The sequence below is a fragment of the Chrysochloris asiatica genome, unplaced genomic scaffold (assembly GCF_000296735.1).
Source record: "Chrysochloris asiatica unplaced genomic scaffold, ChrAsi1.0 scaffold00008, whole genome shotgun sequence".
NCBI classification, from domain to species: domain Eukaryota; kingdom Metazoa; phylum Chordata; class Mammalia; order Afrosoricida; family Chrysochloridae; genus Chrysochloris; species Chrysochloris asiatica.
The window spans coordinates 28,926,787-28,943,071 of record NW_006408526.1 but is presented as its reverse complement, the minus strand read 5'-3'; the positions used below and the strand labels follow the sequence as shown (position 1 = coordinate 28,943,071).

Below are 16,285 nucleotides of genomic sequence, written 5' to 3'. Positions count from 1 at the left end.
TAGCTCAAAAGAGGGAACAAATCTTTACAGCAAGGATCATTCCCACCCCCTCGGTACACAGAGTAGACAGGGATTGGCAACTTGGACATTGACTACCCAAAATGGGGGAGCTACAAAGGCAAGAAGTGATTGGCTTAAAAGCTTTCAAGAGGGCTCAGAGGAAGGTAGAATCTCTACTGAGTAGTATCCAATCTGTCTGGGCAGGACTCATGAAAGGAGATGGGGATAGGTCTCTTGTGGTACAACAGTGAATAATTGTTGGTATCCAACCCTGTGAGGGTTGGAAATGTAAAGGTGGACATTTTGTAGTAAAAGGAGGGGAGTGACTGACAATGCAGTCCAGGAACTGTGGTCCCTGGAACCATCAAGGGAGAAGAGCGGAGAGCGGGACCCTACCCAGAGAAGCAGTGATGCCAGAGATGGAGGCAGAGATGATGATGTGGAGAGATGGAGCATCTGGGAACTCTAGACCCAGAGACAGAGAGAGGGGCTATGTGCTGACAACCAGGGTGCAGGCTTGTAGGGTATACCCTTTGGTTGGTTGATGATGCATGGAGGGGATTATAACCATGGCAATGAAATTATATACGATAGGATGAATGTAAAGCTAATGTTTTCCCATGTAAATTATCACAAAATTCACAATAAAACATTAAAAAAAAAAAAAAAAAGATTTACAGCCTCAGAAGCACTGTGTAGGGTCATTATGAGTTGGAACCGACTCCACGGTACTTAACAACAACAGCAACAAGTGCCTTTGAGTCTGTTCCAACTCATAACAATTACAGTTTCCAAGAAGTGACTGGTGGATTTGAACCACCGACCAGTTCAAACCCACCAGTCACTCTTTGGAAACCTTATACAGGGTCGATACGACTCAGAACAGACTTCATGACAATTAACAACAACATCACTATACAAAGTCTCTATGAGTTGGCTCTGACTCATACAGACTCTGTGTGGGGTTTCCAAGGCTGTAAATCTTTGTAGGAGTAGAACGTCTCATCTTTCTTCAGTGGAACAGCTGGTGGACTCAAACCACTGAACTTGTGGTTCATAGTCCAGAGCTTATCCTACAGAAAATATCTCTCAGTCAATTGATACAATGTTGTTCATAAACTTATGTTTTACATCCTAGTTTGGTGAGTAATGTCTGGGGTCTTAAAAGCTTGTGAGCATCCATCTAAGATGCAATGATTGGTTTCTACTTGCATAGGGCAAAATAGAAGGAAGGGGAGACGACAACACTAGTGAGGTATGCTCACCATGGAATGGCCAACCATTCAAGATCAAAGGGCAGCATTTACTTAAAGAGAAAGTTCAGAGGTTTGGGACAGAGGGCAGAAAGGAAGTAAGAATCACAGGGAGAAAGTGGAGTAACAGATGTTACATGGAGAGGATTGCAATCACAGAAAGGAAATGGAGTCAAACTGATGCTTTGTAAACCTTGACTCAATTCACAGTGTTGTTGTTGTTGCTGTTAAGTGCCGTCGAGTTGGTTCCAACCCGTAGCGACCCTGTATAGGGTTTCCTAGGAGTGGCTGGTGAGTTTGAACTGCCGACCTTGCAGATCAAACCAACTGTGCAGTCCAGCACATTAAGCCCCGGTGCCACACCAGGACTCCACAATTCCCAATAAAAAGTTCAAAAGAAAAATAAAGAGAGAGAGAAGAAGGAAATCAAAGAATACTAGTCTATAGGACTGATAGTGTATGGCCTCATTTACCCTGAGATCAGTAGAGCTAGATGATGCCCAGCTACAACTACTGACCATTCTAATCAGGGCCACAATAAAACGGGAGAAAAGTAGAGAACCTTAAATTTCTTAAAGCAAAACAAAACCAGCTCACTTACTAGACTGTTTGAAACTGAAGGGCTCCCCAGTCCTAGGATATTCTTCAAAAAAAAAAAAAAACCAAATATGTGAACTGAAACTGACGTATGAGGTCACCTTATAGTTAAACATTAGATTGGCTCTCAAACTAACGATTATCACCTGTGAATGCTGTGCTTCTTTAAAAAATCACTCATATGAGTCCAAATGGCTAACAATTACTTTAAAACAAAGATGAAAATGCAAGGGAGTGGGGAAAAGGGCCAGCCAGAATGGAAATAATGAAAACATTCACTCATTGTGACAAAGGTAACCGGTGTCACTGAACAGTTTGTGCAGAAATTGATGAAAGGGAACCTAACCTGCTCTACAAACCTTCACCAAAAACACAATAAAGTATTTTTAAAACATTGTATGATCCTACTTATAGGAAATATCTAAAGTCGGCAGTTGTACAGAAACCAATATTTATTAGTAGTTTACCTGGAGTTCTGTTGTGGTGCCGTTAGATAAGCACTGAACTGCTAGCCAAAAGGTTGGCGGTTCAGACCCAACTAGCCACTCCTTGGAAACCCTATACAGGGTCATTATGAGTCAGAAACAACTAGACGGCACTTAACAACAATAACAAGGAACAGGAAGAGAGGAAGAAGGTATTGTTTAAAGAGTGCTGAGTTTCTGTTAAGGGTGAGAAAAAAATTAGGAAACATATCAAATGGTTCCACAACATGGTAAGTATAATTCACCTAACTGTAAAGATAAGGAGCTCTGGTAGTGTAGTGGTTAGAAGTCGGCCTGTTCAAAGCTACCAGCTTTGTGTAGTGGTTAGAAGTCAGCAGTTCAAAGCTACCAGCTGTTCCGTGAGAGAAGATGAGGCTTTCTGCTCCTGTACAGATTTACAACCTTGGAAACCCTATACAGGGTTGCTATGAGTTGAAACCAACTCCACAGCATATCACCACCACCGCCAATTGTAAAGATGGGTGAAATGGCAAGTATTTTGTTATATTTTATATCACCCTAATAAAAATTTAAAAGAACGTATATGTGTTATGGAGTCCTGGTGTGGTGCTATGGGTTAATGCGCTGGACAGCAAGGTTGGTTTGAACTGCAAGTTCAACAACAGGCAAGCTCACCAGCCGTTCAACTGCAACCCTATACAGGGTCGCTATGGGTCGGACCCGACTCGACGGCACTTAACAACAACAACAACAACAACAACAACAACAACAACAACAACATATGCATTCTATTGACTCACATAATCCTTACAACAGACTGTAGCATCAAAGATTCAACTGATGAGGAAAATACAGTTCACAACAGCGAGGTAAGCTATGTAGCAATAGTGGAATGGGGATTTGAACTGAGACCATGCAGCTACCAAGCTTTGTCCTTACCTCCCAGGCTACAGTGCCTCTAGGATAAGCTGGGAGTGATGAGGAGAAATATAAGCCCCCAGGAATCTCTACAGAGGAGGAAGGATGCCCATTACAGATGGGACACGTGGGTTCTACCCAGTTATATTTGAATCTACACATCTTTCTACTCCCGTAAGGATTTACACCCTTGGAAACCCTGTACAGGGTCGCTATGGGTCGGAACCGACTCGACGGCACTTAACAACAACAACAACAACACATCTGGTTTACATACAAGAAAGAAATCTGTAAGTCAACTTAACAAACCATTCAGGACTCATCTCTGGAGGGTGAGGTTGTCCATTCTACTCTTTTTATACATTTACATGGTGTGGGGCTGTTCAGATACACATTTACTACTACTTTTAAAACCAGAAGTAAAAAAATGTAACTATTCACCAGAGCTTCTCCAGGATGTAGTTGTGGCCCCCTAACAAGACTGAAGCTCTTAGCACACATGGGAGAACTGTGCACTTAGCGTTTTCCGTGCTTGCCAGGAAGGGTGCTCTCTGGACTCTAGCATAGACCACAGTAGTGTCTCCTAACAGTTTTCCCAGAGCCCAGCACCATTGCAGGCCTGAATCTCCCAGGCCACCTCTGGCTCCTCGAGTGACCTGGAGATAAAGGGCTTCCCTGTGAGATGGGTTGTTGGCCAGAAACGAGGACAGACCAGCGCCAATGTGGGCAGGATGGGACACTAGCCCCACCTCAACACCGTCCTCCAAAGCTCAAAGGTCAGAAGTCATCTGAGAATGTTTAGAGGGGTCACTACCCCTGAGGTCTCTGGTGTGTGGAATGATCCTGATTAGGTAGAGAAAACACAACAGGGAAAGGTCAGAAGTACCCATAAAGCCTTGCTGCTGTTAAGGGATTGTCCCAACAGGATGAAAAGCAGATCCTACAAGGTACACTGTGTTCTCCTGCCATTATGCCAGGACACCCTGTACTCTCTGAAGGAGTAGCCCAGACAGAGGCACTGTTACTCTGGGAGAGAAACAACAAGCTTAGGATTACCATGGGCCTTCTCTATCTGAGCATATGAGCTGTGGGGTCATGGTTATTTTTCTGGGTAATGACAAGCAGCTGATAATGGAGGGATCCAAGGAGAGATCCCTGCAGGCCCCTGAGAGAGGACTGAGGGATTCCAGTTGCCAGTCTGACAAGGTGGATTAGTGATCTGGTGATTAAAGACACATGATCTGCACCATAAAGTAACAAGACATTAGGAATGGAGGGTATCACCTACTCTCTTGGTTCAATTCCATTGTTATCACCTGTAACAAAAAATTGTAACTGTAGACTAAATGCCTCCTAAGGTTAGGTGCCTCATTTGTTTACTCATCATTGGATTTACAAAGATGGTCCCCGTGATCCTTGGCTCCCAGTATTCATACCCTGTGTACTCCCTTTCATATTGATTAGAGTCAACCTATGTGGTTAAGGAAGTCCCTGGATCGTTAATATGCTCATCTATTAACAGAAAGTTTGGAGGTTTGAGACCACCTAGAGGTGTTTTTGAAGAAAGAATGGTGATCTATTTCAGGAAAATCAGCTATTCCAGATAGGTAGGGGCTGCAACTTCAACCTGAGTTCTTGAATGAGGATAACATGGAACAGAGCTCTGGGGTAACTCACAATGGACATGTAGCAAGTGTATATTCTTAACAACAACAATAACAATGGATGTTGCTTGGGTTGCAGTCATCTGAAGACTTACCTGAGGAGGCTCACTCACATGGCTGGCAACTTGGGGCTTCCCCAACAGGAAGGGCATAGCTATTTCCTCCCTATGAGAACTTCTTTCAGGGCTACTTGAGTGTCCTTAGAATATGATGACTGTCTTCCCTCAGAGGGTGTGATCCAAAACAAAGTAAGATGGAAGCCACAATGCCCTTTATGATTTAGCCTCAGAAGTCATATTATCATCACTTACTCAATATCCTATCAGTCACACCAGTAAACTAGTTGCTGTTGAGTCAGCTCTAACTCCTGGTGACCCCATCCACATCAAAGTACAACTGTGTGACCCTGTATATAAATTTTCCGAGGAGCAGCTGGTGGGTTTGAACTTCCGACCTTGTGGTTTGCAGTCTAGTGCTGATCCTATAGCACCACACTAGGAGTCCCACTGTAGACATTATGGGTTTATATATACATATATGTTATGACACATTTCTGGCAGATGACTTTAAAGTGTCTTGAGAAAGGAGAGGCTGTTTCTAATTCACACATAAACCCAGTATGGGCTGGCAATAGTAGCTCTACTCCAGTTCCTTAGCTTCTTAGAATTCAATGGGATACATCTTTCTCCACTGACAGGTTAAGATCAGCTTTCTCAAAGCCTGCTAAATTAATTGCAACTGGTCTATTTTCTGGTTTTTTGTAATTGTATGTTCAAAATCTCTTCTTCCATGCTCCCAGTCCCGGCGAGTCTATGTTTTTCGTTTTGTTTTTTTCTTAAAATCTCTTTTGTTCTAAGAAGTTTTCAGGAATAAATAAAATCAGGTATATGCATTCAATCAGATATGTTTATCTTGAAGTCCACAAAAGTACTATAGACCAAAGACTGCTGAAGGTCTTGTGATGCCTTTCTTTATCTAGAGTCTAAGCCACTGGTTCTAACCTACCCGAAAGGTCTCTGTGGTACTGCAAAGGGTTTATGAGTAGGGATGTGTCTGTCTAGAAAATGTTGTATCGAAAATTTTATCTTTAGAAAAGTATGGCGTGCATGCATTTAACTATAGAGATGTTTACTGAAATGATGTTTATAATTCTAAAATGAACAAAACAGTGTACAAGAGGAGATTGGTAAGTTATGGTGGTGGTGGTTGTTGGTAAGTGCCATCGAGTCAGTCCTGACTCATAGCAACCCTATAGAGGGTTTTTGAGGAGCAGCTGGGTTTGAATCACCAAACTTGTGGTTAGTAGTCCAGTTGTTATCCTACAGAGCCACACCACATTAATACCCATTATATTGTCAATGAACATGTACTGCTAAGGATATATGTGTGTGTGATATGTATCATGTATGATATACCTTTTAAATGACAAATCAGTTTATTAAATACCTTGATCTCATAAATACAGTTTAAAAAATACATGTAAATATATGCCTAGATAAAAACATGGAATAATATACAAGTGTTGATGGTGTGGTTATGGGTGATTATTTTTCTTTAAGGACTCCTGATGTGACACTGTAGGATAAGCACTGGACCGCAAGGTTAGTGGTTCAAACTCATCAACTGCTCCTCAGAAACCCTATACAGGGTCGTTATGAGTCAGAAATGACTCAACGGCACATGACAACATCTATATTTTATACTTTTCCTACTCTTTAATAGAACAAAAAACTACTCATTTTAGTTAATATTTTAATGATTCATAATAATCACTCTGAATTCAATCCACTGATGTTGTCAGGCTTTCAAAGCCTATATATTTGGGATACCTCTGCATAAAGCCACATGGAGATATTTATTTTGTAATTTGATGTTTGGGAAACAATTTTCTCTGTGAGTCTCGTGTGCTGCTTCCTTCTTTCTGATTAGGACAATAATATAACTGACTGAACTTTCCTCTTTATGGACTTTCAGGAAACCCAAAGTCAACATGAAGTCCAATGATTGCAACCTGTGTTCCCTGATTGTCTCTTTGATTATCTTTCAGGTCTTGTGCTTCATGTTTTTCTGCTGTTCTTCTTTCCCCTGGTCCTAAGATACTGTTTCTCCCTCACCCCCTTTTTTTTCTATCGTCATTTAATTGCCAGCAGCTTCAAAACTTTGGTAATGAGTAGGGGTGTGTATCAACAAAACACAAACAAATAACTAAAATCTTTATCTTTTTGGCATGTTATCACTCTGTTGACTCAGCATGTGCTCAGTACATTCCGTGGTATCAGAGTTCACGTCATTGGTCCCATCCAACTCTTGCACCATTGGCAGGAATTTCTGACACAAACATCTAGCTATGGCACTTTTCAGATATGATGGTTCACGGCCTATGGATGATAAATGATATATGACAAGGCTAAGGATCTAAAGACCTCATGTCTTGCCTACAACCAGAGCTGGTCCTACCTGTATAGTGGACAAGAGAGGAAGGACAAGGGATAGAGGAGGAGGCACATTGAAATGAGGATGCCACAAGGGAGGGAGAGATGAACGTCACTCTCCATGTTGACTTGGCAGCTGTCACTGGGCTTGGCTGTCTGTTCCCTGGCTGGCCCTGAGCTACTGTTTCTGGGCCCAAATCCAGTAACATGTGGACTCTGGCTTCCCTGTATCTCAGTAGCTCTCTTTTCTTCAGCTCATAAACCTATGGGTGAGGGTAATTGGACCTAACTTTCCCCTTGACTTCACCCAGTAAGAAGGGTAGAGGCTCTTTTTTTGGGTTCTGGCCTTCAGAGCAATGTCTTCTCTTAGTTTCTGAGTGTGATTAACCCAGGTCAAGACCTTGAGAATGTTACTTATCTCTCTGAGCCTCAGTTTCTCCATAAATGAAATGAGGATAATACCTTAGAATGCTGAATTATGCATTAGAGACATCAAAGGTAAATACTAATCTGTATTTAGCAAATTCACATTTTTTCACCACATCAAGGATTCTGCTTCTAGGTCTGGCTGGTATCTCTCTCCTAACCCTGCAGGATTTTCCTACAGAACCAAAGATTGTAAATATACAATCCCTGACAGGGATGGAGTACTCAGTAAACAAGATAAGCATGTGTTTACTTGTACTAATCTGTAGTGAGTAATAAGAGTTTCACATGTATCAGTGTATGAAATGGTTCACTGCAGATTAGTAAATACAAGTAAGCCCATGTTTGCCTAGTATATTGAGTTATCTTCCCCTAGATAGATAGATAAATAATAGATAGATACTATGGAGTCCTGGTGTTGCGCTGTGGGCTAATGTGTCAGACTGCAAAGTCATTTGAACTGGTGGTTCAAGCTCAGCAGCTGCTCCTTGGAAACCCAATGCAGGGTCGCTATGGGTTGGAATCGACTCATGGCACTTAACAACATCAACAAGAACAACAGATAGGTAGATAATAGACAATATATAGAAAACAGATCGATAGATAATAGGTAGACAGATGATAACAGACAGATAGATAGGTAGGTAGATAATAGATAAACAGACAGATAATAGATAAATAGATAACAGATAGATAATAGATAAATAGATAACAGATAGATAATAGATAGACAGACAGATAGGTAGATAGATAGATACTAGACTGATAGCTAGACAGACAAATAGGTAGATAGGTAATAGACAGACAGATAGTTAGGTAGATAAATAGATACTAGATAGATAGATAGATAGATAGATAGATAGATAGATAGATAGATAGATGATAGATAGATAGATAGATAGATAGATAGATAGATAGATAGATAGATAATCTGCCATGGAGTCAAACTTGACTTTATGTCTCAGTACAACAGAGCAAAATGTTGTCCAGTCCTGTGTCATCCTGTCATCCTCATGGTCACTAGAACATTCAAGTCTATTTCATTTCACTGAGGGTCTGCCTCACCCTCGCTTACCCACTTGCCCGAACACGATGTCCTCCTTCATGTAAGTCGTCTCTCCCAATGATGTGTTGTGGTAGTTGGACAATGTTTTTGTTGTGATCCATAGGTTTTAACTAGCTGATTTTCAGAAATCAATCACTAGGCCTTTATTCTTAGTTTGTCTTAGTCTGGAAGCCATAAGTGGCTCTCCTGGCATTTGAAATACCAGTAGCATAGCTTCCAACATCACAGCAACATGCAAGCTACCATAGTACAACACATTAGCAGACAGATGGTGGACTGATAGCACACAGACAGCTTATTCCCTTCCCCATCTGAGAACTCTTGATCCAATGTCCCCTCTTCTTTGAAACCCACTCCCCACCCCCATTCTTGCTATCAAGCACTTTGAACACCCCTGGAGTCACACTGTCATCTAATTAGGTGTTTCATGGTGCAGAATTACTCTAGATTAGTGTTGAGGTTTTATTTGTCTCTGACTCTCTAGGACCTGGTAGGTGCCTGGCACATAGTAAGTGGTCTGCCCCTTTAGGTCCCAGCTTGTTGGCCTCAGTGCCACTCGCTGCTTTGATCAAGGCCTTGAATATGCTTTATGCAATGTTAACCTCTATTCTAAACCCACCATGCCTTATATCTCTGTCGTTCCTGATCATAGACCAAAACATAAAGCTCTCCGGCAAGAGAGCCTTTCCCATTCTTTATTCTGCATTCCCAGCCAACATTCTGTTTCCTTTATATTTCCCAACTGCTCTCTGGAACAAAGTCTTCTGGAATCTTCAGGCTTGCCTGGACTACACTGAAACATGCTCCCTCGTTTTTTCTGCAGTCCCGTTCATGGAAGCACCCATTCTCAGAACAAGTTGCTGTTTCCAGACCCTTAACTCTTTGAGGCTCATTCCATCTGGCTGTATTTCCCTACTCATCCTTCTTGCCAACTTCCACATTTACTAGTGCCTCTGACAAAGACAAGTTAAATTGCCCAAGTCACAGAGTAAGAATGGCAGGATTTAATTTTTTAAACGATAGTAAATATCATAAAAACTTTGCTGTTTCAACCACTCTTTTTCTTTTGTATTAATAAAAATTTCCAAATCATTCTACCTCCATCAACATACACTCAATGGTCCCTAAACAAAAACTACCTCTCTCCTTCCCTCTGACCCTTGGTATTGTTGTTGTTAAATGCTATCGAATTGGTTCTGACTCATAGCAATCATGTATAAGGTTTCCAATGAACACCTGACAACCTTATAATTAGCAGTCCAGTTATCCTATAGTACCAAATCAGTACCTCCCACATTTGATCCCATTGATAAACTTTGGTTCTATCTAGTTGTTTATTTTACCAAAGTGGGATCTAGTAGTGTTTGTCCTTTTGCAAGTGACTTAGTTTGCTCAACATAATGTTTTCAAGGCTCACCCATGCTGCGGTATGCATTGTTGTTAGGTACTGTTGAGTTGGTTCTAACCCATAGTGACCCTATGCACAACAGAACAAAGCACTGCCCAGTCCAGTGCCAGTATTATAATTGTTACCTTTGAGCAATTACAATTGTTGCTGCCACTGTGTCAATCCATCTCATTGGGGGTCTTCATCTATTTTGATGATCCTCCACTTTACCAACAATAATGTCCTTCTTGAGGGACTGATCGCTCCTGGCCTCATGTCCATCCTCACTTCTAAGGAGCATTCTGGTTATATTTCTTCCAAGACACACTTGTTTGTTCTTCTGGTAGTTTGTTCTTTTAATATTCTTCTCCAACACCATAATTCAAATTCATCGATTCTTCTTATGTCTTCCTTATTCATTGTTCAACTTTCACATTTATATCAGGTGATTGAAAATGCCATGGTCACCTTAGACCTCAAACTGACATCTTTGATCTTTAACACTTTAAAGAAATCTCTTGAAGCAGATTTGCCTAGTGCAATGTCGTTTGATTTGTTGACTGTTGCTTCCATATGTGCTGATTATGGATCCAATAGAATGAAGACATTGACATTCTCTCTTTATCATACTGTTATTTTTCTCTCTTTATCACGTTATTTGTTGGTCCAGTTGTAAGGATTTTTGTTTTCTTTACATTGAAGTGCAATCCATACTGAATGCTGTAGTCTTTGATCTTCATCAGTAAATGTTTCAAATTCTTTTTGCTTCCAGCAAGCAAGGTTGTATCATCTGCATATTGCAAGTCATTGATGAGTCTTCTTTCAATCCTGATGCCAGGTTCTTGGATAATTTGTTCAGCACACAGATTGAAGGAGGTGAAAGGATACAACCCTAGTGCATACCTTTCCTGATTTTAAACCATTCAGTATCCCCAAGTTCTGTTCTAAGGACTATGTACAGATTCCTTATGAGCATAGTAAAGTGTTCTGGAATGCCCATTCTTTGCAATATTTTCCATAGTATGTTATGATTCACACAGTAAACCACAAGGAAACATCTTTCTGGTTTCTGTACTTCCAGCCAAGCTCTATCTTATGTCAGCAATGATAGCCTTAGTTCCACACCCTCTTCTGAATCTAGCTTATGTTTCTGGTACCTCCTTGTCAATGTACTGCTGTAACCATTTTCAATTATCTTCGGCAAAAATTTATTTGCTGTGATATTAACAATATTGCTTGCTGATTCCACATTTTGTTGGGTCAACTTTCTTTGTAATGGGCACCAATATGGATTGTTCCTATTGGTTGGCTAGGTAAACTGTCTTCTGAATCTATCATTCCCAGTAAATCATATGATAGTTTGATTTAGAATAGACAGTATATTGGTAGTATAGTGGGTTTTGCATTGGCCTGCTAACTGCAATGGCAATAGTTTGAGTCCACCAGGCACTCCTTGGGAGATAGAGAGGGCTTTCTGCTTCCATAAAGATTTACAGCTTTGAAAACCCTATACAGGGTCGCTATGAGTCTGAACTGACTCCACGGCACACAACCAGCTAGCCAGCCAGTCCATTTCAGCTAACTGATGCCTTAGGATATTCATCTTTATGAATTCCATCTCACTTTTGATGACTTCCAATTTTCCTACATTTATATTGAATACATTTCATGTGGCACTGTGGGTTAACTCACTGTACAGCAAGGTCAGTTTGAACTCAAGGCTTATTATTCAAGCTCACCAGTCATTCCTTGGAAACTCTATACAGGGTCGCTAAGGGTTGGAACTGACTCGATGGCTCTTAACAGCAACAACAACAATGTTCCAATGATTAATGAATGTTTGCAGCTGTTTCTTCTCATTTTGAGTTGTGCCCCAACAGCAAATTAAGGCCATGAAAGCTTTACTCCATCTATGTCATTAAGGTCAACCCTACTTTGAGGAAGCAACTCTTCTCAAGTCATATTATGAGAGCCTTCCAACCTGAGAGGTTCATCTTCAGGCATTATATCAGACAATGTTCTGGCTAACCATTAAGAAGTGCTCCACTTCTTCTTCCTAGTCTGTCTTAGTCTGGAAGTTTCGCTGAAATCTTTTCATGGATGATCCTGCTGGTATTTAAAATACTGGTAGCATAGCTTTCATTCAGCATCACAGCATCACAGCAACACACAAGGCACCACAGTATGACAAACCTACATACCAGTGGTGGGCAGTATGCATTAGGATTTCATTTATCTTTGTAACTTTATGAGTTTATTACACTGTGTGCATCTACCACATTTTGTTAACCATTCATGTGCTGATGGACATTGCAGTTATTTTCACCTCGTAACTATTTGTGAAAAGTGCTTAGATGAACATTGGTTTCTGTTTGCATTCCTCCCTTCACTTCCTCTGGGTATAGACCTAGGATTGGGATTTCTGGGTTAAATGGTAGTTCTATGTTCAACCTCTTAAGTAACTGCCATACCGTTTTCCACAGTGACTGAACCGTGTTACATTCTTACCATCAATGGATGAAAGTTTCAATTTCCCTATAATCTTAGCAACACCTGTTGCCTTCCATTTTTTTACTTCCATTTTGCCATTCTAATAGGAGTGAGGTAGAATTTTATTGTAGTTTTGATTTTGGTATAGTGCTGTGGATCAGCATTGGACTGCGAACCACAAAGTAGGCAGTTCAAACCCATCAGCTGCCCCTTGGGAACCCTATGCAGGGTCACTATGAGTCAGAATCAACTCAATGGCACTTAACAGCAACAACAAGCTAAAAGGTCAGAGGTTTGGACACCAGCCATTTCATAGTAGAAAGATGTGGCAGTCTGTTTGCATAAAGATCATAGCCTTGGAAACTCTGTGGGGGCAGTTCTATTCTGTCCCACAGGGGCCTGAGTCAGAATCAACTCAACTATAATGGGTTTGGTTTGGTTTGGGTTTGGGTTGTTAGGTGGCACAATTTGTAACTGACTGTTAACCTAAAGTTTAGCTGTTCAAACCCACCCAGTGACTGCACGGAAGAGAGTCCTGTTGAACTGCATCCATAAAAAACAACTAAGAAAACCTTTTGAACAGATCTACTCTGTTCTGGTGTGGTGCTGTGGTTTAATACACTGGAACGCAATGTCTGTTTAAACTGCAAGGTTGGCGGTTCAAGCTCACCAGCCACTCATTGGAAACCCTATACAGGGCCACTATGAGTTGGAACCAACTTGATGGCACTTAACAGCAACAAATCTGTTCTATACATTAGGTCATCATGAGTTGGAATCTACTTTGCAGCAATGGATTTTTTAATTTAATGAGTATCTTTTCATGTTCTTGTTGGTCATTTGAATGTTCCCTTTGGTCAAATGTTTGTTCAAATCCTCTGCCTGGTTTTTGGACTGGATTGTTCATCTTTAGTTGTAGAAGTTTTAGATATTAGTTAAATTTTCATTTTTCAGTACAACAATATCTTGTTACCTTCAACAATACTTTGTTTTTCCCAGTCCAGAGACTCACCCTTTTATCCTCTCTAGAGAAGAAATATCTGGCTTTACACATTGTGGCACTGTAGAGTGCATCTGTTTCTTAGATTCTCAATCAACTGCCACATTTTAAACCTTTCTACCCTTCACACTTTCATCAGAGTCTGGGGGGAGTTCTGTCTTACAAATAAGGAGTCTTCTTGATTTCTCCACTGCAGCTTCAACATGCATCTTTTCAGGTTTGCCGAGTGTCTGCTGTTTGACTATCTGGAAGCTTGCTAGCTTCCAGAATGTTGGTACTTTTTTTTGTCTTTTCTCTTGTTCGCCTTGTGGGTTTGTACATTTTTTAAAAACTGCACTTTAATGCCATTGTAATGGGATTTCAGAAAAGAGCAGAGGGTAATGCATACCATCAATCCTCCATTCTTTGCTAGAAGTCGATCTGATGTTCTTTTTCCCATATACTAGTTTAAAAGTTATCTATTCTTTCTAACCTTTTAGTGGATTTCCCTTAACACTTTAAAATTCTTGCTTGACCTAACAGTCTAAAGATAATCAATATCTCTATCTTCTTCCTGAATAATGCAAAAACTGAAGAACGCTTTAACTTTGATCTTTCCTTTCCCATTTCCATGCTACTTTCATTTAATATTTTAGATCCACATTGTTTTTAATGTCTCATCTAAAGTAGTCCCTTCATCAGCATATATTTATTGACCCCTGGTTTGGCACTCTGGGTTAACACGCCAGACTGCAAAGCCATTTGAACTGCGAAGTCAGCAGTTCAAGTTCACCAACTGCTCCTAGAAAACCCTATACAGGGTCGCTATGGGTTGGAACCTACTGGACGGCACTTAACAACAACAACCACAACGCCACAGCACTTAACAATAACAACAACAATTATGTCTAGTTATGGGGTATACAGGAGTGAATGATACAGGTTAAGCTACATTTAAATATACTGTATGTTAAGTTGAACAATATTAAATTGTCAATATTTGAGCTAATTTTAGTTATAAAACTAATTTAATATGGTTTAAATATATTGTTTGTTCTTGTTAAGTGCCATTGAGTTGGTTCTGACCCATAGCAACCCTGTACAGGGTTTTCAAGGACCAGCTGGTGAACTGAAACCACTGATCTTGAGTGCAAACTGACTTTTCAGTCCAGCATATTAACCCACAGCACCACACCAGAACTCCTTATATATATATGGTGGTGGCAGTGTGCTGTGGAGTCTGTTCTGACTCATAGTGACCCTACATAGGTTTTCCAAGGCTGTAAATCTTTATGGGATCAGAAAGCCTCATCTTTTTCATGCAGAACAGATGGTAGTTTCAAAGTGCTGACCTTGAGGTTAGTAGCCCAACTCGTAACTACTACACTACCAGAGCTCCTTAAATATATATATTAAAATATAAAATTGCTCAATGCTTTTCAATTCACCTAAATACTTTGCTGAAAGTAGAGAATACCAGAAAGATTTTTAATTGTGGTTTATTGACTATGCAAAGTCATTTGACTGTGTGGATCATAACAATGCAAAGAATGGCTATCCCAGAACACTTCATTGTGCTAATGAGGAACCTATACATAGACCATGAGGCAGTTGTTTGGACAAAACAAAGGAATGCTGGATGGTTTAAAATCAGGAAAGGTGTGGGCCAAGGTTGTGCTCTTTCACTATACTTGTTTAATCCTGAGCAAATAATCTGAGAAACTGGATTATATATAGAAGAACTTGGCATCAGGATTTGAGGAAGACACATTAACAACTTACAGTATGTATTAACAACCTTACTTGTGAGAAGCAAAGAGGACTTGAAACATTTATTAATGAAAATTGAATAACACCCTGTGTAAAAGCTACTGAATAATAGCAGAAATAAACAAATGAAGTTTAAAAATTTTCAGAATCGACTGAGAATGAAAACACAACATACCAAAACCTTGGGACACAGCAAAGGCATTGCTCAGAGGGCAATTTATACCAATCAATGCATATATTCAAAAAGAAAGAACCAAATTCAACACTATAACACAACACCTCTAACAATTAGAAAAAGAGCAACAAAGTAAGCCTACAGCCACCAGAAGAAAAGAAATAATAAAAGTTAAAGCAGAAATAAATGAAATAGAAAAAAGAAAAATAATAGAAAGATTTCAGCAAGACAAGAAGTTTGTGTTTTGAAAACATTAATAAAATTGACAAGCTCTTGGCAAATCTAACAAAAGAAAAGGAGAAGCTGTAAATATCAGAAATAAGAAGTTATATAAGAGAGAACAAACAAGATGGCGGATCGAGTGGACGTATAGCAGAGAGCTCCGCCAACAACAACACAGAATACCCGACCAAGCAGGCTCAGGGGCTGGTCCCAGAACTCTGAACCACATATAAAGGAATACTTAGAAGGTTGGAAGGCTCACAGCTGGGGGAATTTGTGGCAGAAGCAAGAAATCTATTGCTTTCTAGTCCGGGACGCTTGGCTGCTGCAGGAGCCACCATCTTGGGTGAGACCACGTGGGGGAAAGATCGGAGTAGCCACAGACGCCTGGCAGAAACGCGGAGATAAAGGTGTGGACATTCTTCTCTTTTGGAAGCTGTTCATTGGTCCCTTGCTGTCT

The 16,285-nt window shown here is 40.4% G+C and overlaps 1 protein-coding gene across 1 annotated transcript in view; it reads left to right on the top strand.

Moving 5' to 3' along the window:
- The window catches only part of APOA4 (apolipoprotein A-IV), a 12,206-nt gene extending 9,087 nt beyond the window's left edge, over positions 1-3,119 (top strand). Inside the window, exon 4 of the mRNA XM_006833979.1 lies at positions 3,034-3,119. Coding sequence (XP_006834042.1) covers positions 3,034-3,119 — 86 coding nt within the window. The remainder of the gene's footprint in view (positions 1-3,033) is intronic.
- Positions 3,120-16,285: the final 13,166 nt, after the last annotated feature.